General features: G+C 34.9%; 1 protein-coding gene across 1 annotated transcript; it reads left to right on the forward strand.

Moving 5' to 3' along the window:
- Nucleotides 1-5369: 5369 nt before the first annotated feature.
- LOC128175763 (uncharacterized) lies at nt 5370-26930 on the forward strand. Its single transcript, XM_052841601.1, has 29 exons — nt 5370-5454; nt 6178-6228; nt 6338-6747; nt 6843-6995; nt 7105-7300; nt 7391-7646; nt 7734-7899; nt 8006-8173; nt 8280-8429; nt 8714-9289; nt 9374-9711; nt 9825-10007; nt 10093-10354; nt 10502-10649; nt 11742-11996; nt 12106-12363; nt 12472-12709; nt 12849-13071; nt 13191-23072; nt 23174-23509; nt 23743-23905; nt 23990-24174; nt 24712-24923; nt 25074-25167; nt 25276-25384; nt 25484-25695; nt 25798-26149; nt 26256-26455; nt 26541-26930. The coding sequence occupies exons 1-29, from the start codon at nt 5400-5402 to the stop codon at nt 26829-26831; spliced, it is 16122 nt and encodes a 5373-aa protein (XP_052697561.1). The 5' UTR covers nt 5370-5399; the 3' UTR covers nt 26832-26930.
- Nucleotides 26931-26955: the final 25 nt, after the last annotated feature.

Consider the following 26955-nt stretch of genomic DNA (forward strand, 5'->3'; position numbering starts at 1 on the left):
TTTAAATTCAAATTTGATTGGCTGAATTTTGAATCACGATTATACCAAACACACATCTTTCCTGTGTTAGAGTATACTTCATAGTCTTCGATTTAATTCTTCACCAAAAGTTTATGTATCATTTCATGTATTTTATGTAATTTATGTATTTATTCTTCATCAATATCAAGATTAATATTCCAAACTGCAATGAATACTTAAAAATAGAACGTTACACCATTAATAGTTTACCGATAGCCTTTTAAAACAGAACATTTTTTTTTATTTCGATAAGTATAATAATTTAACTACATTTAAAAAGAATTTATGCATTTAGTTCATTTATTTAATTTGTCACATGGAAAAGTATAAAGAAGACCAAGAAATATATTCTTAAGGCATATATAGAATTTATTTCAATTCAATTCTTTATTGTTTTAAGCTTTAATAAGGCTTATCAGTATAACATATTTATAATATGAGCTGGCAGTGTATGTACTGTACTTGTGCACGTACAAAGAATAACATATACTATTAAAAAATAGACAGATTGAGAAAACCTAAAAAAGCAGTAGTTTTGGATAAAAGTGTACACGTGTTTAAACGTTCTATAAAAAAGATGTAGAAATATGGCATAAAGATTTATAAATGTAAAAGGTTAAAAATTTGGTTGCTGAATTAAGTTCAACCTCAGCTATGTTAAGGGCGTCCATAAAATAATAGCGATATTTATCACATAAAATGTAAGCCTTTGAATAATATTGATATTCTATTCCAAAAAATGTTACTCAAAGTGAGATTTTATCAATATACAAATTAGATAATTCGCTATTGCATGAGCAATTTAAGGGTCTCTTGGAAAACCCTGTCACGTGGTGCTGCTAAAAAAGAGATGAAGCAGGAATTATACGAAAAATGCATAGTGCAAGGGCGTAACATAAACAAATATAATTATTTCTGTTTCTAACATGTAAAATGACCATCTTGAATTTCGAAAAGTGCCGGAAGCTTGAAATATTCAAGAAAGAACAATTATTCAACATCAACAGTGTATGAATAGAAATTTGCATTGAGTTCCCACAATTAACGCTTATTAATGTGAAATGGGTAGCGATTTCATAGAGCTCCCAGCACTTTTTGATATAATGGGGATATAATGGTAACACATATAAAATTTCAATATATTTGATCAATGCCCTTGCACTACTGCATTTTTTCTGACCCATTTCACTTTCGGCGTCATTTGCGTGAAATTCAAACGCAACACTGACTAAGATCATGATTTTAATTTTCATTCATAAAATAATTAAACGCTGTGAATGTCATTAAATTAATGTAAGAATGTTGTTTCTGTTCACATCAGTTATCATTATCAAAAATTGCTGAATTGGAAATAAGAATTCATCTGTTGTCCTTACTAATAACTATTGATAAAAAGGCACATAATGATTAATGTTACTCTGCTGGTAAATAAATAAATAAGAAATATTTCTTTTATTTATAATTAATTTTACTTGTAATTATAATTAATATTTTTTGTAATGGTTAAAGAAATATCAATATTTATCAAGACTTTATTATAATAGTCAACTTGACAAATACAATGTACTATTAATAGAGATTGCTTTTCTGTGACATACTGTTCAACAAGACTAGTGTTTTCTAATTTTCAGCATTATTCAGTCATGGTGTGGAATTTATGGAAATTGACCATTCTTCTGCCACACTACATGTAATTCTCCTCTGTCTTTTTGATGTAAAGTGGCAGTGCAGTTGATAAGAAAATCAATGCCTGAAATGATGAATATTTATTTATTTCAAATTTAATTTCAATAGAAAAAAAAGTTCAATGAAAAATATTATTTAGCAAAATATTGTGCTGAAGATAACATGAAAATGAAAAATTACTTCATTATTGTGCATTCTAATGGCAGTTTTAATTTCATTAATATTACAGCGGGCCTAATCAAATGTTTATTCTTCGAAAGAACAAAATATGATATGAGTGAAATTTTGCTCCCTTCATTCGCCATTTTTTAAAGTCTTTTTGGTTATATATGTTATATTTTAGAAGAGTTGTTGTAAAATTCACAAATGTAAACAAGTAAACAAAATCGAAGCCGGGGAATTTTCCTTTGTTTCCGTTTCATCCTACAGTATTAGATAATATAAATCAATATCTAGGGGAAGTACAGATAAATCCTACCTTGTTCAGTTGCATCCTCTACCGATTTCCATCCACGCTGGTTGTAAATGAGTTAAATTCCCAGATATGTCACTGAAGTGCACATGTTTATTCTGATCACAGCTGCAAGCGCCGATGTGACGTAGTCAACCTCGATAAGTCGTCAGGCGACTTTTGAATTTTACAATTTCGCAAGATATAAAGAATAGTTGAAATTTTCTTTTCAGTACACCTTTCTTGAAACAATCTAACCCAATAATTAACCATATTCATTTTGGTAGATATTTGTTGATTACCCAAATACAACATCTCGTAAAATATCATAAATAAGGGGAGGAGCATATGCAAATTTTCCTAAATCAAACGTGCTAGAATTCTGATACCTTCCTTAACACAGCTGAGACGTGAAAGACTTTGTTAATGAGTGTGTTAATGATGAAATATTTTTGTTATACAAGCATCAATTATAATAACAGAAAGAAATATTACAGAAGGAAGGGATCTGTATGTCATAACACGTTTGAAGAAATTTCTAAAATGATTAACAAAAATAGAAAGATATTTGTTTTCAGGTTTGATTGACGACAAATTTAGCCTTAATTCGAATTAAGCAACATGTTGCATGTTTAGAAACGTTTCTAAACTGTATGATCGTGCAAAAGAGTAAAAAAAAACCTATTTATTATGATCAAATTGAGCTAGACGATTTCAAATGACAAAAATAAACTCATTTGATTTCATTTCTTGAGAAAAGTATACTCTATTGTTTTTACATCTTCAGAAAACTGATTTTACCCTTGTTTTTCCTAGTATCGTTGACCAATTATTGCTATATTGTTTCCACCTATTTTGATATACTTGTTCTTCAAATCGGTAATAAATAAATATCAATAACAACATCATTAAAAGATTTTTTTTAAAAAGTTCGACTTAGGTTATTAATGATTCCACAGTATGTTTTTAAACTCCAAACAATTTTGTTTTTGATCAAACACTGTCATTAAGGATTTTACTTTTTTTAACCTTTTCATTTCACTATATATATCTACCTACATGAAATATGATTAATACAATTGTTAAGAATTATCACTAATCAATTATTTAATTTTGCAACTCTATTGTGTTGTGAAAGCAGAGAGAGAGAGAGAGAGAGAGAGAGAGAGAGAGAGAGAGAGAGAGAGAGAGAGAGATGCATTAGTGTATGGGTGTACAATGAATTAAGGACAATTGATATGATAGAGAAACAAAATTCACAGAAATGATAAATCAAAATTAATTACCACATCCACATTTATTTAACTACAATATTTTCACTTATTTTCTGTCAGTGGCTTTTATATTCCCTATATCTACATTTTTCCAACAGCAAATGTTTTTCGGATAAAAGACTTTCTGTTATGACATTTTTCAATGCATGAATATTAGTTTTTTTTTGGAATTATTATTTTTACATTTACACGAAATATATATTGATCCACAATAAAATCTATCAAGTTAAAACAAATATATGAACATGTCTGTTTTCGTATTCTTCATAAAGGACTGAATGTATATATAATGTAAATAAAATTTCAAACTATCAAAATCCACTTTCAAACATCACACAACACCTTTTTTCTATATCAAATTCATAAAATAAGTGATCAATACTCTCTTCATTTATTTAGAAAAAAAAGTAAACACAGCAGACTGTTTTTTATATATTAAAAATATAATTATTTGTAGGAACAACCCCATATAGAATTTGATATCATAGCCAATGCAGTTTTGATTCCTCTGTAGACTTAAAAGGGAGTTCAACATGTCTGTTCCAAGCTGTTTGTGAATAGTATATCTTAATCAATCACCTGAATCAACCTGAATCAAAAGAAAACAAAGATAATCTATATGATACTATATTATCATTTCATGTGATTATTTCGTCAGCTTTATTAATATGAATTCAAAAATAGAGTTAACCTAAGACATGAATATACCGAAAGATATTTTTTAATTATCTTGTTATTTTATTTTAAAATAAACATCGCACAAACATAAAAAATAAGAAAAGTGTGTCAAATATTGATATTGTATAATTCAAATTCTGATAAAGAAGTTTCAATATCATTTTTAGATGAAGGTAAAATGCAAAACGTTAAATGATAATATACTGTGGAATCATTTTTATTCGTGGGGGGTCAATGCTCGTGGGTTGCCAAAATTTTCCTTGGTCATGGCGACGTAATTTTGTTGGTAGTAAAATCGGGATAATTTCAATAAATGTTAAACAAATGATCTCATATAAGTTAGTTGGAATGCAAATTCGTGGGCAAGGGTTACCCACGAGAATCACGAACGTTGGTCTTCCACGAACGATGATGATTCCACAATATTATAATGTTCTTTATTTGACCTTTAAAGTTGCTAAAGCAAACGAAATATTATCATAATTATCTATTAACAAAAATATTTTGCTTATTTAAATCTGCGTACTGCTCGCTTTTTTTAATATCACAAAAGACATTGTTTTAGTCTTTTTGATTGGATTGCATACTTGAGTCATGAATGATGTCATCAGCTACAAGGGTGTACAAAGGAACTATATAGAGGGATAATAAATGTTTTATGTCAAATTCACGACAAAAACAAATTAAAATTATCTTAAATACTGATATAATTTTATGCCTTCAAGACCAAATTATTAACCAATAGTCTAACTGCTGCACACCAGATTTTATATGTATATATTAGCTAGGAATTGAATTCACTCCTCAAAACTCAATTTCAAATAAGTACGTAGAGAATTTTGCTATGTTTGCTCCATAAAAAAGAAACAATTTGAACAAATTTTAAGTGCTTTGTCCTGAATATTCGTCAGATATAAGCAGCAAGACATTGCGAAGTAAAGCAAAAATGTTTAAACATGCACAAATTAGTTTTCTTAGACAATCATATATAAACAAAACGCGTTGAACATGTATGCGTTATTGCATGTTTGACAATTGCATAATAAATACGTAACATTCCATTGATAATTAATAAACTTTGAAATCAATGATATTCATTTATCTACTTTACCCTAATAGAGAATATTGCACTCTGTACCTGAAGCAAACTATTTGATAAACGTTATACAGATAAAGATATATTCACAATCGTCAGCAAACGTTATCGTTGTACTTTACTCTCCCTGATATCCTATAAATTGACAGGAGCCCACCCTGACCACCAATAGAGAAGCTACCGCCGAGCTCCAATGATGGAGCGCACATTTATATTATTGCTAGCCTTTATGGCAGGCATCTTGGCGGGTAAGTGTTAGCTATATATTCTATTTGCTAGTGTAAGCAAGTGTAATCGAGACAATTTAACAGACGCTATAAGGATAAAAGTTTCATATGTATATGTTTTCGATTCTTTCTAGAAAATAGAATTAAAATAAGATAAATGTTTGCTAACTTTATTAAGTTAAATTCTTTAAAATGTTATTACACCTCTGGTTTTCACATATACCTTGTATATTTTTCATTGTGTTTTTATTGTACACAGACCCATAAGGATATTAAACAAAATGGAACTTGAACTCAAATTTGGTGTGATCAAGTTTTAAAAGCTCATCATACTGCTTATGTTTTCTTTAATTAAATAACGTTAAAGTGTTTCAATACATATTCAACATGGCTTTGGGGAAGACATATTAGATTATTTGCCCCGAGGTGACAATAAAGCTTTGGAATGTCATGATTATAGTAATAAAATATTGATTATAAAAATAATGTTTTGAAATCTTACACCGTTAGTCAACATATCAGTTTTAAATCAAAAGTTTAACATTTGAGAATACGTTGTGTGTGATAGTAGCATTATTTTGTCCGAAAAGGATGCACAGTTTAAAAAAAAATGTGTATTCGACTTCAGCTCCGCTTAGTCTCCAAGCCTTTTTGAATAAACAATCAAAGTAAAGTAAACATCCCATAGATTTATAAATCTATTCCATTTTTATCCTTTATTTGGATTTTTTTTGTTTCTTACAGGACCTATATCAGATATTAACTCACGTGAAACATGTTCAACAACATGCACAGGTAAATAACATTGTAATTAAAATTTATTTGAGAAAGCTGCTCGCGAACGGCTCATTAAATCAGACAGAGAACTCAATAATAAAATAACAGAAAAAATATTGAATTTTAGACTCTACAAAATTCGGATATCAACCTGGCACAACTTACGAATACGACTATGACGTGGATACAACGACTCTCATCCAAGGAGCATCGGAAGGAAAATCTGGAATCAAAATGACTGCTAAAGTTCAAGTGGAAGTTCTTTCAAAATGTGACCTTGTCTTAAAGGTAAAGAACGTTCAGCTCCACGAACGCAATGCAGAGTCACCTGAAAACTTTATCCTGTCAGCAATGTCCGGGAAATTCAGCCAACTACTTGAAGAAAACTCACTGAGATTTTCTTTCCAAGACGGTCGTATTGAGTCTCTGTGTCCGGCTGACAGTGAAACAGCTTGGGTTCTTAACATCAAACGGGGTATACTTTCCATGATTCAGAACACCATGGAAAATCTACAAGGCGATCAGAAAGTCAGTGAGGTCAGTAGCCTAGCTTTTGATAATTTTGATAATAATTTCATAATGTTGATACCAATGTTCCATATATCTAAATACATACATGTATATATGATTAGGCTGACGTGGTGGGAACATGTGATGCCGATTATACAGTGTCTGAAAATGGGTGGTACTCTGTAACCATCAAGAAACACAAGAACCTTCTTGGGTGCACCGAGCGTCATGGATACCAGACAGCTCTACAGGGAACTCCCTATCGGGTGCCATCTGTAAGAGGGCCTCTTTCTTTAATTATCTCCACATCCACATAATTTGTCATCAAAAAATACTATAGAGATATAAATTAAAACTAACTCTCACATACATTTTTTATTAAAGGAAATTCAGTCCTTACCAATTATGAAGAGTAGCCACGACTGTCAACAAGAAATCAGCAAATCCGGCATCCTTAAAGGGTCTTCATGCACTGAACAACATGTGTTTAGACCTTTCTCACGAAATTCAAGTGGTGCCATGACAGAGAGCAGACAGACCTTGAAATACTCGAATGAAAGAACTGGAGTATCAACAGCAAGTAAGATTCATAATTACTATATGTCGTAATTTCAATAAATTCGACCAAAGCTTTTTCAACATTTATTAATAAGTTTTGTTAATTATTCAGAATCTGTGACTAGAAAAGCTGACATGAACTTTGAGCACCAAGTTGACACGGCAAGCAGCACAAAAGCTCGAAAAAATATAGAAAAACAACTGGTCAACATTTGTACCCAAACAAAAGGAGACGTTCGTCCTGAAACTCCTCGTCTTTTTTCTGACCTCGTGCACATTATGAGATCAGCTGACTCCCAGACATTGAACGATGTTTACACAAACGTCCAGAGTGGTGCTCTTTGCAGCGACAACAACCAGAAAGTCAGGTAATAGATACGTTTACATTTCACTTTTTCTCCATTTTCACAGTATGTAAATTTAATTCATACATTTGAGTGTCTTCTTGATGACAGGAAGTTTTTCTTGGACGCTGTGCCCATGACTGGAACACCAGCCTCTGTTACAATGTTAACAAAAATGATCACTGACAATGAAGTAACTGGAATTGAGGCTGATATGTGGATGACAACACTAGCATTTATTCCTAGCCCATCAAAGGACATGATTAGGGAAGTTATGGTAAGACTAGCTAATGTCGTAGATAAGGCTGCATTATCCTTTTAAAATCGATTATATTTGAATGACAGAGGGAATTTACATATAACAATTTTTATTATTTTTACAGCCACTTTTGAAGAAGAATGGCAAAGCACTGTTGGCCGTCAGCTCTCTTGTAAACACGCATTGCAAAAAAACCAGATGTGAAAACGACCTGGATATCGCAAATGTTATTTCAGCCCTTGAGGATAAGATTGGATACGGTTGCTATGTGGACAACAACAACAAAGAAAACGTAATGTTTAGCTATTGTATGCATCTTTGAAATGCATATTGTTTGTTTTGTGTATAAAGGGTTTAGAATACTAATTCCATCTTATATTTTTATTTTGGTGTTTCAGATTGTCTTGACATTACGTGCATTGGGCAATTCTGGATACACCAGCTCAGCCACAGCTACTGTCAATAGTTGCATCTCTCGAAAAGACAACCCAATGGAAGTTCGTATTGCTGCAATTGAGGCCTTCCGTCGTGCTTCATGTGACAATGACGTATGTATTAAGATTACTTTATGTGGAATTAATTGAATTTGTGCGAACCATTCTTTGGGAATTATCAATTGTTTAAGTTCATGGGTATTTAAATTTTGTCGATTTACTTTTATGCACAATGAATAAAGACTTTATAATCAATTGATGATATAAAATTGTGGACGATGGGTATAAACAAAATTCCCGAAAAACTGAACCACAAAACAACTGAGAATTCCATGGTAAATATAATTTAAAAGATAAAAAATACCTTCGAATATCTGAATTTTGATGTGGCTTTTTAGAGAACCGAGGCTTTGAAAGTCTTTAATGACAAAGAAGAAGATGCAGAATTAAGAATTGCTGCTTACCTGGCCATAATGCAATGTCCATCAAAGAGTATCATCACCACCGTTCGAAATGCCCTAGAGAAGGAAGAGGTCAACCAAGTTGGGTCATTTATCTGGTCTCATCTAACAAATCTTATGGAGTCGTCCAGTCCATTTAAGCAAGACATAATATCAGTTTTGAATAGTGAATATCTAAAAAAAGAATTTGACATGGACAAGAGAAAGTATTCAAGAAATTACGAGGGGTCATTCTTCCTGGAAAAAATCAACACTGGGGCTTCAATCGAAAGCAACTTGATCTGGTCCTCAAAATCATTTATTCCAAGATCATTGATGGCAAATCTGACTGTTGATTTGTTTGGAAAGTCAGTCAACATTCTAGAAATTGGAGGACGAGTGGAAGGACTAGAATACTTTTTAGAATCCTATTTCGGACCAAATGGCTATTTTACTGAAAAAGATGTCAAGGAAGCAACAACTCAGATTGTCAAAGGGATTGACGCAAAGAAGATGAAGAAAATCGACAGCCAGGTAAGTACGACTAAGTATTTATGATTAAATTTGACAATTTGTGCTATTGAAGTTCTAACTTTCAAATTGAAAAAACAATTGTAGTTTGGCACTGGAATGGACCAACTGAGAGGAGCTCTTTACATGCGGATTTTTGGAAATGAACTCTCTTACAACAGTTTTGACGGACTCGCCAGTTTTTCCAGTGGCTTCAACGTTCTTGAAATGTTGATAAGTATGTCAAAAAATCACGTTTACACGTTTACCCAGAATATCATGTTCATGGACACTTCCATGATAATTCCAACAAGTGCTGGATTTCCTCTGAACCTGACAATTAATGGTACTGCCACTATTGACATGAAAGCTTCAGGAAAGGTCGACCTCCGGAAACTAGGCACAAGTCCTAGAAGTCTTCTTATCAGTGGACTCATTCAGCCAAGGTAAGAATGTTTAAAAGAAACATTGCATATATATATATATAATGTACGAGATAGTAATAGAATAATTCCAGATGATGTGAAAAAAATGATTAATAGAGAAATGCACTTTTAAGCACTGCTGTGGAGATTTCCAGCATGATGAGCGTCGATGCGTTTGTGACGAAGAGCGGATTAAAGATGGTATCAACTGTTCACTCAAGCACATTACTGCAGGGCCATGTTGAACTTCGGGACGGAACAATTTTCAATGCCAACTTAGACGTGCCAAAGGACAAGATGGAAATCTTCAGTGTTAAGTAAGAATAATGCTATTATGTAATAGTGGGTACATTAAAAAAATAAAGCTCACACATGAGTTATTCATTTTATCAAAATTTACAGTACTGCTTTCTTCACTGTTCATCGTGATGTTGAAAAAGAACAGAATATGATCACAAAAAATAGAAAAATTCACAAGACATGCACCGGATCCCATCTTGCCCGTATCACAGGATTGAAGTTGTGCGGAGAAATTCAATTTCCAAATGCTTCACTGGAAACGAGCGCTCCATACTTTCCTTTGACAGGACCCATCAGTTTGGATGTATCCTTGATGAAAGAAGATTCTCACAAATCATATAATGTCGAGGCCCGACTGAGCAAGGTATTAAATTTTTTATATTTTGATTTTTGTTTGTGCTTTGTTGTTGTTTTTTTTTTTTTTGTTTTTAACAATTTTAGGTTTATAAAACATTTTGTTGCCAAAAATAGTACAAACTGCAAAACAATATCTTTTCCACATAATTTTCAGACAAAGAAAGAAGTGAATATCCGTTTGGCATTTGACACGCCAGGTTCACAAACTGATAGAGCTCTTTCTGCAGAATTTTTACTGGACAAAATTGGATCCAAACTTCAAATGGGTCTTCAGTCACCGTGGAATAAAGCTTTGTTTACAGGTATTTATCTATTTTCATCTCTAACTTTTCTTGTGTTTTATGACGTTTTAATGGTTTTCTACGCAGGGGTGTTAAGGAAGCATATGGGCAATTTAGGGTCTGATTTTAACGGTTATATTCAAACTCGTGAAATTAAATGACTATTTTGAATGAGATTAAAAACTTAGTATTATTCTTTAAAATAGATGTCAGTACATTAAAATGGGGTAGTACATTACTGCCAGATTGGTGAATTATCACGTGACAACTATAAATAGCTTATATATATTCCTTAACATAAAATGAGATAGAACAACACTACCCCGCGGTTTCCAAAATAAAATACCAAATGCAAAACATCTCAGTTTAATTAAAACCGCTGCAAGAATTCTATGTTCTTAATTAAATAGTTATTCATCCGGCTCTCGTAAAACCTTTCCAACTTTTATAAAGTTTGCACGGAAAACGGTATGTTGCATCAAAACAACACACAACATGGGACTCTAGCAGCACTTTTCAATTTAAGCATTGATCAAACTAACGATACGTACAAAATTTCAAGTTCAATATATACGGGGTAGTGTTGTTCTAGTAGGATTTTTATATCGTAAACAACGACAGAGGAAACCCTGGCCGAAGAATAAAAACAAATTAACATACCCGTTAGCGAATGATTGATAAAACTAATATCTCTCCCAGTATTCTGATGTTCAATTCTCAAAAAAAATCACACCACAATACGTTATTAGAGTTCTTAGATTAGCTATATTTTAAATATATTTACAATGCTTTTCGATCAAATTCACACGACTTTCAACTTTTATTCATGACGTCATCAATGTGTAAATCTAAGTAATACTGCTTAATTTCTGGAAAAAAAAATTGTCTTCAGTATTTTTTATTTGTTTTTGGTCTACGTTTTTTTGCTTAGATATTTGAATATGTACATAATAACTAAGATTTGTGATTTCACGGAATTACATGTAACTCAGATTCCATATGCTTCCTTAACATTCCCGCGTAGTGTATTTTTATGATAACGTTTTGTCCTGTAACCCATAGGTGGAACTCAATGAGGCATTTTCATCCTAAGTAATTAATGTTTTTTTTAAGGTAAAGTCGAAAATGAGAAAAATCTCCGTCACATCAGCGGAAAGTTTGTTAACAACAAACAGGAGTACTCCGTTGTGGCAGAAGCAGCTATGACAAGAAAAGGCAACACTTTTGAGTACACACCACACGTGGAAATATCCGCGCCCAAAATGAAGTCAATTCAATTGAAAGGAGGAATGAAGTACAGTGGAATGAAACTTATTGATGCTAAACTTATTTTGATTGGAGTATCAAAGGAACCAATTAAAGCAGAAGGTAAAAATGAAGTTAATCCTCCAAATCATGCAAAGAATAAAAAAAACATCTTTATATCAAATCCCACCATAAAATTAAGATTGATTTGATTGAACTTTTTTGTTTTTAGTCAACTTTGTCCAGAAACGTGTTGTGGTGATTGGCAAAGCTAGTATCAGCTTTGAAAAGAAGAAGGAATACGTCATCGAGTCTAGAGTTCAGAAATACGCCACTGCAAAAGCAGCAAGGTATCGACCCTATCTCTCCATTAAAACTCCAGAAAAAGAACTTGTCAGTTTTGGAGGTTCAGCTGAATACAAGAAGGGAAAAGCCATAAAGGTGGACTTGACTGTTGACCGCATCGTGTCAAAGCCAATAAAACTGTCTGGTATGTTATTTCGTTAACAAATATTTTTGAAAAATAAATAAGGGAATGTGTATATGCTAAAGAAACGTTTTTTTTGGGGAAAATAAATATATATATATATTTTTTCAGTTCAAGTCAGAGATGCCAGCAATAAAAAGAGCACAGGTTTCAGATCCAAAATTGATATTAAATCTCCTGTATTTACGACAAAATTGACCTCTACGTTTATGCTAAAGAACCAAAAGATGGCCATTGTTCGCTCAACACTCGACTATGTTATTCCAAAGGTTATGAGAGACAAAGTAACGTTAAATGGAAAACTGAATGTTGCTAACACAAAAAGCCTCTCGGCTGCGAAAGGAAACATGTGAGTAAAAATATGCTTTCGTTGATTACACGTTGAAATAAATAACACAATATCAATTTCCAAATGATCCACAAATAAACATGGTTTCTACATAGAACAATGCAGTCTAAACTGGGCTTTACTTTAATTCTTTTTTCAGCATTTTGACATTTAAGCAGCGGTCCGACTACAATCTTAATTTAAATTTTGATGTCAGCAAGAACTGGAAACATTCTGAAGCTTCACTGACTGTTGTATATGGGCCAAACAAGAAAGACATAAAAAAGCGAATCGAGTTTTCCAGTGTTTTAAATCACGTCCTAAATTGGAAACAAAAGAAGTTTAATCTGGACGCAAATACAAAATTTATCTTCCCATACCTGGTATGGCATTACTCTCTTTTTTTATACTCTTGACTAAACTGTGTCTTATTCTAGGATATAAGAATGTTTTTTTTTTTAAAAGAATGTCATATAGAGCTGTCATTCTAACATTTTTTCAGAATGTGAACTATCAAATGAAAGGAAAGCACGTTCAGTCATTGAAATCTATTGATTCGTCCCTGGATGTCGTGTTTGGAAAGAAATCATCTTACAGCGCTGCAATTGAGTTAAAAGACAAGTCTAAAAAATTAGCTAGCTTTGTTGGTAAACTAGGTATTTCTGTTCCAGGGAGAGACATAGTCATTGGTAATGTATTTGATCAAAGAACTGCCAAAAAATACACCAACATTTTGACTATTCAGCTGGAAAATGGACACAAAAGCATCATTGAAAGCACCCTTCGAAACGTTGGTACAAATGAATACGACATTTCAACTTCCTTCAACATCCCAACATATGATGTACTCGCAGTCTCAGGACAATACCGATTTATCCCAAGCAATTTTCAAGCCAATTCGGAAATTCTGTATGGAAAAACAAAGTATGCAGTATCTTTGTCATCACTGGTCCGAATCGGATCTCGCATTCAGGTTGCAGCTGACCTAGAATATCCCGCACGAAAGGTGACGGCCGAATTCGACACAATAATTAAAGATCCAGTCTTCTCTAGCAAATTAGATGTCAAATGGGATGCAAATCAAGACCTTGACAAGAAGATTTTAATACAAGGAGACATAACATATGAAGGCCTGCAAAATATGGAAGCAACTTTTTCAAAATCCAGCCCTCTAGGTTTTGGCAATGTTAATCTGAAACACAGAAGTGGAGAAAAATATGTCTCCCATGCCCATGCTGAATGGAATAAAGATGTGGTTTCAGTTGATTCCTCATTTGGCAAGAAAAATGATGGCTATATTGCAGATCTAAAGATTGAATCTCCATTCAAAGACTATAGATCAATCAACATTGGTTTGAGTCACCAGCTAGAAAATTCAAAGTCTATTTCAAACATCGACGTCGACTGGAAGCCAATGAAACGCATGTCATCTACCTTGAATATGAAACGACCATTGCATTTTGATGATGTTGACGTTTCGCTTGAAATAAAGTCTCCAATTTCAGGTTTCGAGAGAACAGGCATCGAACTTAAACATAAGATAGAAGATGGAGTGGTGAGTTTTGTCAAATTTTCCTGGAATAAGGACTTTTTCCAGACAGATATTCTTGCTGTCGACAAAAGCTCCGCATCTAACAGAGATCTGACTGGACGTCTTAGTGTAAAATCTAGTCTGGATCAAATTGCAAGTCTCTCTGTCTCTGCAAAACATGTTGACAACGGCCAGAAATTTGAAAACAGTCTCAATTTCAAACACAATGGTAATGTATATGCCTACCAAGGAGATGTACACCACTTCAGGAATGGTTGGCAACTTCAGAACAGCGGAAATATCAAACTGAGCTCACCCATGAAACAAATGGAATCGTCATGGTTTCATAGAAACACTCACGATGACCTCCAGTCCTCATTGAAATTTGAATCGGGTGCCAATGTTGTTGATATCCAGGTAAAGGGAATGCAACGCATGTCCCTGCCACAAGGATCTCTGACTTTCGACTTTGCAATGCGATCACCTTTCAACAGAGACCTTGCATTGGCAGTTTCACATGAACATGGTATTGGAATGATCGATAACAAAATTCATTACAGTACAGAGGGGAAGAAGGTTATATCACTAAGCAACGTTTATAAACGAAACAATGGAGTTGCAGATTCAAGTCATGTCTTTACATGCCATGGAAGCACCAAAATGTTAACCGTGACCTCTCAATACCAACAATATCCCATTACAGGTCAAATTGAATACCAGGACAATGGAAAATCTGTGTCAAAGCTTAATGGACAATTAGATTTCCCTCCCACCGGATTAATGAGCGGGAAAATTGAACTGATAAGCCAATTTTCTGGATATGAAAGCCTGAAACTCAGTGTTGATCAGTCCAACGAACGTGGGGAAATTGTCACCAGGTCCTCTCTCTCTCTTCCATCTAGAAACACAATAACCATGGAGACTAGAGGTCAATGGGGTAAAAAGAAAAGCTTTAACACAATTCTTTCCACACCATATAAAAATCTTCAAAAGATGACCATTGGAGCCGATTTCACAGGTGATTCAAAGTCCTTCCATACTTCTGCAAATCTGATGATTAATCCAATAGTTGGACCAATGTCTGTCACTTCCCAGTGGAGTTCATACGGTGGAATAATTGCTAGCATTCAGATCAACACTCCATTTGAACAGCATAAAGAAACTCGCGTTTCATTCACACATAGCAATCAAAACGAGAAGAAGGTCACCGAATTGAACGTGGAATACTTGCCTGGAAAAATTATAAAATTAGAGTCTTCATTACGCCCTACACTCGACAATTTAGAAGGAAGCATTGCTCTCACAACACCTTTCCAAGCGCTTCCATATTCTGCTGCATCTCTACGACACAGTGGGGATAGTCGTCAATTCCAATGTCATGGAGAGATCGAATACACCAGGGGAAAGAAAATTCAGGGGGATATCACTTTTAAAAACGACAAAAAAATGGAAACAACCTTGGTCATAAGATCGCCATTTGCAAACGACCTCACCGCAGCAATAAATCACGAAGGAACATGGTCGCAATTTGCCTCTCACGCTGAAATGCAATATGGAAAGTCCAAGAAATATGAAATAACTGGAAAGTATGGAAATCTTGCGGGAGATCTATCAATTAAATCTCCTCTGCATGACGATATAGCTGCTTCCTTTAACCACAAAGGAGACATTTCCGAATTCGACTCGCACATAGAAGGTTCATACGGTAGAGGTAAGAAATACGAGCTAACCGCAAAATATAACCAGAAGAGTGGAACAATTGGACTGAAGTCTCCACTGTATGAAGACATCTCTGCCTCTTTTAACCACAAAGGAAAACTGACTGATTTTGTTTCCCAAGCCGAATTCCAGTATGGAGGATCCAAGAAGTATGAAGCTATGGCCAAACTTTCATTGGCAAAAACCTGGACAGGATCGGTATCATTTAGTTCTCCACTCACAGATGATTTTGCAACCTCATTTTCACACGAAGGCCAGCTAAGCGACTTCCAGATTAGCGCTGATGGTAAATATGGAAAGCAAAAGGGTTCTGTTGCAGCTATGTTTAAGAAAGCAAAGAAAACCATCGGATCTTTAGAACTGAAATCTTCTTTGATCGATAATATCAAAGCTGAATTTTCTCACGAGGGCACCTTGAGTAATTTTGATACCAAACTCTCAATCACAAAGGCTGGAAAAATTGTATACGAAGGATCCGTTTCATTTTCAAACGGAAGGAAAGTAACAGGATCAGCTACTTTGAAAACCCCATTTCACAAAGATATTTCCGCAACCTTTAAACACTCAGGAGATTTTACAGCCTTTCAGACGGCTGCTGATATCAAAATGAACAAGAAAACCAAATATAAATTGTCTGCTGATATGGTAAACAAAAAGCGAACAAAAGCAAAATTACAGATCGAAAATCCTTTTACTGATCCGATCACCCTTACTCTTGTGAAGAAAGGAAAACCAACCAATGTTAGAATGATAGCCAATGCAATCCTTGGGAAAGGCCAAAAATACACAGTTGATATAACAATGAAGCGAGGATCAAACTCAGCGTTTATTATTGGTATCACAACACCATTGCCAGGGTATAAGAAAATGAAAGGAAACTGGAACTTCAGTGGTAACATGAGAAATTTTAAAACCAGCGCTCGCGCCGCAATTGGAAAAGAATCCGTTTCAGCTGATCTCAAAATGTCTCTCAGACCTAATTTTAAAGCGGACGTATCTATTGAAACACCATTCAAAGGTCTGAAGAAAGCAGGTGTTGTCCTTTCTCACCAAGGCTCATTAAAAGATTTTAAATCCCATGGAGAAATCACTGTTGGAAAGAGTAAACTTTATAATGCAGATGTTATGATTGCAACTGATCCAAAGTTGGCAGCTTCTTTTGCTCTCCAGACGCCTTTTAGAAAAGTAGAAGATTTTGACTTTTCTATGACACATGATGGTTCTCTGAGGAACTTCAACAACCAGGTAAACCTTTCCTTGAATAAGAAGCGAATTTCGTCTGGTCTGAAAATCGATACACGCTCGGACATCACAGCTGATGTATCCATTCAAACACCTTTCGAGGGCTTTGAAGTGCTACAGGGATCACTTACTCATATAGGCACTTGGAATGACTTCCAATTCCACTTAGAAAGTTTGGATGGAACAAATAACAAATTCACCAGTGACATCACCTTGCGTCTTAACGATCAGATTATCTATGATATGAAACTGACAACTCCATTCAAATCCGTTGAACTTCTGAAGGCAAGCCTTTCTCATGATGGAACAATAAATAACTTCCATACTCATGGTGAATTTGAAATGAACAACGACAGATCTGAAATAGATGTTAATTTTAGCTCTTTAGTCAAACTTGAAGGGCGGGTGCTTCTTAAATCGGCTTACATTGAAACAGTTGAAGGAATGTTTGCTCATGAAAGCCTTCCTATTGCAACTTCAGCTACTTTAAGATACGGAAACAGAAACATTCTGGATAGTAAATTATCTGTCAACAGTTCTCCTCTACAGGGGTCTCTTCTGCTAAATTCAATGTACACTCGGCCTCTTAAAGCTGTCGTAAGTCATACAGGCTCCATGAAAAAGTTTAATTCAGTCGTTGAGATCGCTTACGGAAAAGAGACTATGAAGTATACAACCGAATTTGACTCAACTAATGATTTATCCGCCAAATCTTCCATTGTGACATCATTTGGAACTGTTAAGAGCATATCTAGTTCTGTATCACACGCTGGAGGATGGAGCAACTTTAAATGTCACGCCGATGTCTCTATCAATGGTAAGGCAGTTGAAGGTGACGTTGCATATAACAGCCGAGATTCGATTGAGGGATCCGTAGTAATAAAAACACCTTTCGAAAACTATCGGGAAAGTGAACTTTCCTTCAGACACAATGGAGGACTTCTTAATTTCAATAGCCGCGCAGAGTACTCCCTAGAAGGCCAAAAATCCGAAGTTGAGTTGACCATTGACACTGACAACGAAGTACACATCAATGTTTTAATGAAAAGTCCGTCTATTCACGATATTAGTTTTAAACTCAACCACAACGGATATGGACGAACATTCAAAAGCGAAACTGAATTAAAATATGGCGGAGAAAAGAAAATTGAAGGAGAAGTTTCTTTTGAAGCGGTTCCAAAAATGACTCTGTCAGCTGTCCTAAAATCGAAATGTCCAGTTGTAAAGAGCATCCAAATATCGATCTCACAGGAAGGTACTTTCGAAAACTTTAATGTCCAAGCTTCAGCAAGTTTCAATGACCAGAGAGTTTCCTCAGATGTAAGACTTGACAGCCGCAGTGGATTGAACGGCCGATTTCTATTGACTACACCTGTCTCAGAGGAGATAACGGCTTCTATAAAACATGAAGGACAAATGGCAAACTTTAAAACTGTTTCAGAAGTTTCATACAGTGGGAGAAAGCAAATTGAATTGGATGCAGCGTTCAGACTGTCACATTCGGTAACAGGGCAATTCTCTTTAAAAACGCCAATTTCGGAAATTGCAGATGTAAATATTATTTTCCGTCACGATGGAAATCGAAGCAATTTCAAATGTTCAGGATCAGCTAGCATATCAGGTGATCAAAAAATATCGGGAGACATCTCTTTCAATTCCCAACCCCTTTCTGGGGCTATGACCATCAGAAGTGTTTTCGGAAATCTGGATGGAGCTTTTGACTATGCGCTTTCCTCAAGATCAATGAATTCTCACGTTGAAATTAACGTAAATGGTAAGCATTCTGAAGCAGATATGACTTATTCGAACAACGGAATCCAAAAAGGATCGATTTCACTTTCAAGTCCTTTTAATGAAAAGATTGGAGCTTCTTTCACTCATGATCAAAACGATGACCAGATTTCAAGCAGCATGACCCTCTATTCATCAGATAAAACTATAACTGGTTCAACCGAAATTTCATTTGCTGACGAAATAAGTGGAAAATTATCACTAATTACGCCAATTGAGGGATTTGAACAACAATCCACAATTATCAAGTATTCAAACAACAGCGATAAAATGTCAAGCTCTCTTACAATTGAATTCAACAAGGGACAAAAAATTGATGGTCAAATGTCGCTTTCTAAAAGAGGATCCTTGGAAGGAAAAATCATTCTCAGTACCCCGTTTGAAGGATTTAGAGAGTCCAAAGCTGATTTCACGTATGCCTATTCCTCTACAGGTTTGAAGGCATCTGCGAAGGGTACATTCCGCCAGCAAAGTATATCAGCAGATATGAGTTTTGATAAAGTTCCATTCCAGGGCAGTGCTATCCTGAGAACACCTTTTGTGGGTTTCGAGGAAATAAAAACATCATTCAACCACGCCAGCTCTGATCGCAGCTACAAAAGTCATATTGAAATAACAATGAGAGGAAAAACTGTTCAAATCGATTCATCATTTAGCAACAAGAATTCCATATCTGCAGCAACAACAATCATGACTCCAATTAAAGGATACAGTGTTGTCTCAGTCTCTCTAAACCATGAAATGAATGTCAAAGGTTTTTCGAATGTCGCAAAAGCAAGAATTGAAAATAATGAAGTATCAGTCGAGGCAACATTCAGCAATATGTCCAGTCTTGCTGGAAACATAAAGATATCAACACCCTTTTCAGGCTTTGGAAAACAATCGGGGTCTTTCGTTCTCAACCAAAACAACATTCGTGTGGAAGCCGCAGCCCGTGACCAAAAAATAGAAATTGAAGGAACCAAGAGTAATGGAAATGGACAGATATCTTTAAAAACCCCATTTGAAGGATTCAAATCACAAGAAATATCTATGACATCTACTAGAGATAGCATAAACGTACGCGGTACTTTTAGAGGAAAGACTATCGAGCTTGACGCATCATTTCTTACTTCTGATGATATACAAGGCACTATATCGTTAAAAACACCTTTCAAAGGGTTTGAAGAACAAGGAGTCTCAATGAGCTACGAAAAGACACTGACCGGATACCAAGCACAAGCAAAAAGTACATTCCAGAAGAAAAAAATAGAATTGGGCGCTCAACTGACTACTGATACTGTTATCACTGGCGATCTAGAAATAACTTCCTCTTATTCTGGATATGAAAGACAAAAGATTTCAGTTAAAGTCGGAAATGGTAACATAAATGTCATGATTTTAGCCATGCAACACACAGTTGAACTAAAAGGACAAACTTTGCTCAGAAATGGATTTTTATCTGTTGAAACTACTTTCCCTGGATTTGAAAATCAAAGATTGAGCTTAAATATTGATCAAAATAGAATTCATGCAGAGGGTCTTTTCAGACAAAAGACCATCGAAATCAACGGAGAACTCTCAGCTAAGAAAGGCAGTCTTTCTATCAAAACACCTTTCGATGGTTTTAAGAACCAGTATATTAAGTTTACTGCAGAGGGACAAAAGCTAATTGCAGAAGGAACATTAATGGAGAAAACAGTAGAAATTGACGCCCTTTTTAACAAAGACGAAAAAATAGAAGGAGAACTTGAGATCAGAACTCCATTTCAAGGTTTTAAGAAACAAGCAATTAGATTTTCGCATCATATGACAAATAGAGGTTGCCAAACACACGCTGATGTTCTTTTTAACCAAGAAAAGTCTGAATTCGATCTCAGTATCATTAATGAACTGAATAAGGAATTCAAGGTCACGCTGAAAACACCGATCACAGGCTATAAAGAACAGGTTTTTTGCGTGGAAGCAGTACCATCGCCAAACGGCTTAAAAGTACACTCAGAAGTCCATTTCGATAAAAAGAAAGTTGAGGCTGATTTTAATTATGAACGTGAACCGCAGTTGTTGGCCAATTTGATTGTAAAAACACCCTTTACTGGTTTTGAATCGACTTCAATATCTTTCCAAAGAGATGGGTCTTTGAGAAACATGCAGCTATCTAGCAGTCTTGAGTATGGCTCTTCTCAAACCGTTTCTCTCTTCCTCCGTAACATCATAAAGGATTCCTCGTCTGAACATGTCTTAAAGTTCCAAAGTCCATATTCTGATCTCTCAGCAAAACATACCCAATCTTCAGAGAACGGTGTATTTCAATCACAGAGCGATTTATCATTTGGAAGTCAGAACAGTATAAGCCACAGTAACCTTTTGCGATACAGTGCTGCCCCAATGCTTGACTTTACATCAACAACTACATACACCATTGATGGTGCGACATCTACCAGTGAGATGAAAGTTTATCATATGGGTGAACTTCAAGACTTCAAGACTGAACTCATGGCAAATTACGAAAACGAGGAGGCTTCTTTATCCGTTCAGTTTAAAAGTACAAGCGCAATTGAAGGCTCGTTTTCAATAAAATCTCCAGTACCGTATTTGCGCAATGTTCATGCTAAGTTTACACATAGCGGGGATCAAGATCAGTTTACCACTTCCAGTGACTTCCAGCATGAAGACATTGGTAAATTGGAGGGAACAATGACATTTTTCAAACAAAATTGGCGCCGTGTCAATTCAAATTTGGTCATTAAAACTCCATTCGTTGGATTTGAACAAACAAAACTGAATTTAAAACATACAGCAAATAGAAACAGTATCAGATCGTTCGTCGACGTTTCGTTTGGAGATGATAACAATGTCCGCGCATCTGTCAAAGGATCTTTGGAACCAATGGAAGTAGACTTGGTGTTTACATCACCTTTCGATGGTATTGAAAATCTCCATGCATCAACTAAATACAGCAATTCCGGAAAGAAGTACAATGCCGAATTTATCATGTCGAGCCAAAACAAAGCCATATCACTCAAGTCTTTGTTAGATCTAGACTCATCACCGGTGGTGTTCGAAACAGTTGTTAATACTCCTTTTTCAGGACTGGAAACTTCTAAATTTATGATTACAAGCAAAGGTTCTTTACGTGACTTTACCTCAAGCATTGACTTACAATCATTTTGGCTGAAAATGAAGTCGAGTGCCAGCCTTAGATATTCCACCTTTTCTGATTTAGATGGCTCGTTTTCTCTCTCGAGTGACATGAATGGATTAGAAAACTTTAACTTTGGTTTGAAAAATGAAAGAACAGACGATGAGTTCAAAAGCCAAATGACAGCTTCGTGGGAGAACGGACAAAGCGTTGTGTCAACTCTGACGTATTCTTCCAAGGATTCCTGGGGAATAACTACTCAAAAGGGAAGTATGATGATCAGTACTCCATTTACTCAGCTGAGAAAGCTAAATATTCAAAGCAGCATGGAAAAATCGGCGACCTCATTTAAACAGTCTGCGCTTGCTGAATTTAATGGTGGAAAAGTACTGGATATGGACATTGCATATACTAGAGATGCCAAGCACACGGCGTCACTTGCTATGAGAGAACCGCAGCCCCTAGAGTTAAAAGCAGAAGTTCTCATGTCTGATGCGATCAAATCAGGTATTTTGTCAATGAACTTGGATACAACTTCAACAGAAAGACAAGCAACTGTGGAAATGAAATACACTACAGATCGTTACAACCAGAAAAAACAGACCGTAGTAAAAATAGTAACTCCATCTAGATCAGTTGAAGTTCGAGGATCAGGAGAAATGTCATCTTCCCGAATCTTTTCATCATGGGATACTCTTATTAATAATGCCCAAGTATTTGGATTTGACGCTGAACATTCCCTTGTCGAGCGTCGCAACAACTATGAAAATATGAACAATCTGAAGTTGCGATTTCCGGAGAGAAGTGTTGCAATGTCTTCTTCTTATCAAGATAAATATGGCAGGAAAACAGTCCATGGGTCTATTTCGTGGGATGCAGATAGGGACATAAATAAAAAACTCGGAGTCAGTGCAAGTCTTTTCCCTCAAGGAGATTCCCTTAAAGCTGATGTGTCTTTCGAAATTCCAAGCATTGGAAAGGTAACTTTAGTCTTTCAATGTCTTTTAAATCTTAAACCGAATCAAAATTACAGCTTTAGATTATTGATATATTTTATTATTTATATATCTTTTTAATTTAGGATGTAAAATTGGATTCTGAGATGACACTAAATAGCGGAAGTGTCCTCTTTGACGGAAAAACAGAGTTTAAGTACTCCAAGGATGAAGATAAGACAGTGGTTATCAATTCCAGGATCGAAAATATCTCCACATACTCTAACAAAAATTATACTCTTAGTTTTGGAGTTCGACATGTGTTTAGCAGCGTGAACATCCAACTTCAATCACATGTTGGAATATCCGATAACAAGTACAGCAGTGGGATTAACGTCGACTATCTAACAGCAAACCGTATGAAGAAAAACTTTGCTCTCATGGGAGAAATTGACAGCCTGCGTCGCCAGATGAATGTTGAGGTATGATAATTTGCACTCAAATTCAAAGACAAAAGAAATTATATATGGTGTTATTTTAGCGTCGGACAATTTTATTAGTAGCTGATATTAGCATTTTATTTCAGCAATGTTCGGTATCCGCTGTGTTTCAGTTTGTAACGCGGTAATATTACCAGTTGTAAAGCTAAGGCCAAATGTAATTTTGATTTTGCAGTTGCCTTGAGGGATATTACTACTTTTTATTTATGGTTTAGGTTGTGTCGCCGATTAAATCAATGAGGATGTCCGGAAAAATCGAAACCAGTCCCTACAGACTAAGTTTGCGAAATGTGTATGATGACTCAAAGGAAATCAACAGTCTGATCACGTTTGATACTGAAAAGAAATTACTCGAAGCCCAAACAAGCTACGACATTGGTAATTATGTTTTCAAAAAATATTTCGATTGATAACTTGAAATAAAATTTAAAGACAATACCTATTAAAGTCTTATTTTTGTAGAGAACCCAGCCAATGTTTTACATTTTGTTGCGAAATATGTGAATGCCAGTGCCATTCTCGCTGAAGTGTACAGAGAGGAAAATTCACGTAGAATCACAGATAGTTTGTTTGCAATGAGACTGAATACCTCGAGAATCCTGCACACACGAATTCATTGGAGACCTACCATGATAAATGACTTAAAGGTAACATTATAGCAACTGCATTATTGTTTTTTAGAAACAAATAGAACCATCCACTATTACGAGTAAGGGTTGGTGAATTTTCACAGAGAGAATAGGACGAGGTTTTGCCGAGTCTTAGACCCTGAATCTTGGCCCTAGGATGGAACTGCACTGTCAAACTTTAGTATATAATGGAGAGATATTTTTTCGGCTTTGTTTTACATCTGAAATTTTTTTTGATAGTCTTCAAAAATTTTCTTTTGCTTTATCTCTCTATCTCTAAATATAGTGCATTGGCAGAAGAGAGCAAACAACAATTTTTTCAATGAGAGTTTATTTATTGAATCAATTAGCCAAATAAATTACGTTATGGATTGGTTTATTCCATTATTTATCATTTCCTTATAGTGGACACTATTTTTAACGTTTACAGAAAAATTACTCACTGCTGTCTCACACTAGGCAAACCGGTCTCACTCCGGTGATAATGCGATAAAAATGCATGTGACAGAGACATGAAACAGAGTTTATTAATATATCAATATACAAATTCAACAGGTTTCTGGTCTTGGCAAAATTTCCCTGTATAGCAGAAAAATGAACACTGCATTCTCTGAGGTTGCCGATGCTGTTGGTAAAGAGTTAAACTCCAAGTACAATCTCATCCGAGAAGCTGCCAGTAATGGATACAGACCATACGGCATATTTCTTGAGGAAATGATCGAAGAATTAAGCAAACGTTTTCCTTCTGCTGACTTTACAATGTTAAGGTATTGCACACAAGAATATTCTCTGAGGCCAAAATATAAATTAGATTTGAGATCATTATGCAAATATTCATGTGAAATAATCAAGATGTTTATTTTGAATTTGAGATCGTATATGCAAAAAAATCATTCACACATCTTAATGTATTTTAGAAATTTGATTAAAAGCAACACAGTTCAGTGGCAAGCTTTTCCTGGGAAGGACAAGTACGACTTGTACGTTGAATTTACAAAAGAACTGATGACAGTAAGTGCTTGTGTTTATGTAATACATTTTCATACTATTTGACCTTTAGTCTATAGAAAGTTTAATACTAGTAACTTACCAATGGTGAATCGTCTGCTTGTTTTACAGCTCATTGAATCTAGAGGAGGATATTACTATGCAGAACTAATGGATGTTTTTGGACAACAATTTCTGGAGTTGTCTGCCTCTTTAGAATCGGCAATGAAACATTATGAAGGTACTTGTTTTAGCGATACGTGAATATCCAATAAAATATGTAGTTTTGGTAATTTTGTAATGTCAGATGCATTTAAAATCATTCTAAACGTACTTGTAGACGCAGTGTCGAGAATTTCAAAAAATCAACTTTCCGAATACATTGGATCTAAATACGATTCACTTTTGAAAACTGCCACTGAATACCAAGTTCCAGACATTGCTAGTCAATACACAAATGCCATCTACGATGTCAGAGATCAAATTTCTTCAAGAATGAACGGACCAGTGTTGGCAACAATTAAAGAGGCCGCCGGTCAAACCTACCACCTTGTAAGGAGTTATTTTTTCATTTGAAGTCGTGAATGTTTCGAATTTATAAAATAATCATGTTGCATGATATATAATACAAACCTATTCTTATTCATTTTATAGGGTTACGATGCGTACAAATTTTGGGAAGTAGAAGAGAATATTAAATCGGTAATGAAGAACATTTTTGAAATGATAAAAAAAGACATTGAGGAAGAGTTTTCTATCCTGAAAAATTCCGTCAGTAATCTTCGAAATTCGAAAATCACAGTATTTGATCTGAAATCAGGAGAATTGCAAATGGACACTTACTTACCAGTTTCAATGACTTCCCTGCAAGAACTTCCCAAAGTCTCTATTTCAAAGTTTACCAGCAAACTTCACTCCTACTTTCCAAAGTATAGGAACAAAATGGGATCACTATCAGAATACATTCCAGATTCAGATGCCTCCAACTGGGTCCCTCCCTTTAAAGGCAAGTTTAATATATATCATTTTTGTTTTTTATGCAAAGGGGAGTTTTTAAAGATTAATAATTGTTATGCAATAGAAACAATTAAATTGCGTCTTCTTTATTTTAGCTGTTGCCTATTTAAGAGGAGACCACTTCACAACCTTTGATGGCAAGGAATTTGATTTCTCAGGAAAATGTTCTTACGTTTTGACACGTGACTATATTGACGGAAACTTCTCGATCATCATAAACTACCTTGGCAAGAACAAAAAACAGCTTATCATTACTACAGCTACAAAAACACTGCAGATAGCTCCAAATGGAAAGGTAAACTAAAAGCATTTTATTTATTCTTCCTGTAAGTTTTTCTTTGAATCATTTAAAGAACTAAGATTGATTTATGGTTTTTTAGCTACGCATTGATGGCAAGATCAGCAGTGCTCCCTACCAGTCAACTGAATTGAAGATTGTTCAAGAGGCGGAATCTTTAAACGTGAACGGTCGTGGGTTCTCAGTTAAATACAACATCCCAAGAGATGAATTGAAATTTGTTGTCAGTGGTTGGTACCATGGAAAATTGGGCGGGCTTTTTGGAACTAACAACAACGAAATTTATGATGATATGATGACATCATCGCGTCGCACTGTGGTCGATGTTGATCCATTCGTCAACAGTTGGGAAGTGGACAGCAAGTGCCGTTGAACTAGTGACATATTTAGTAAATAACGAAATTCATTTGATTAAATGCGATAAATTTCTTTCTGTAAAATTAAAACCAATAAATGCAATTAAAAGCACAAATGGGTTGATTTGATTTTAGATAATT

Source organism: Crassostrea angulata, chromosome 3 (assembly GCF_025612915.1).
Source record: "Crassostrea angulata isolate pt1a10 chromosome 3, ASM2561291v2, whole genome shotgun sequence".
In the NCBI taxonomy this organism is placed as follows: Eukaryota; Metazoa; Mollusca; class Bivalvia; order Ostreida; family Ostreidae; genus Magallana; species Magallana angulata.

What these genes read in the sequence shown, in the direction of transcription:
- LOC128175763 (XM_052841601.1), top strand. Translation starts at nt 5,400, where the DNA reads ATGATGGAGCGCACATTTATATTATTGCTAGCCTTTATGGCAGGCATC. An exon ending in AACTGGAGTATCAACAGCAA is followed by an intron (nt 7,301 to 7,390) that starts GTAAGATTCATA and finishes TTAATTATTCAG; the next exon opens with AATCTGTGACTAGAAAAGCT. An exon ending in GTCGCCAGATGAATGTTGAG is followed by an intron (nt 23,510 to 23,742) that starts GTATGATAATTT and finishes TTTATGGTTTAG; the next exon opens with GTTGTGTCGCCGATTAAATC.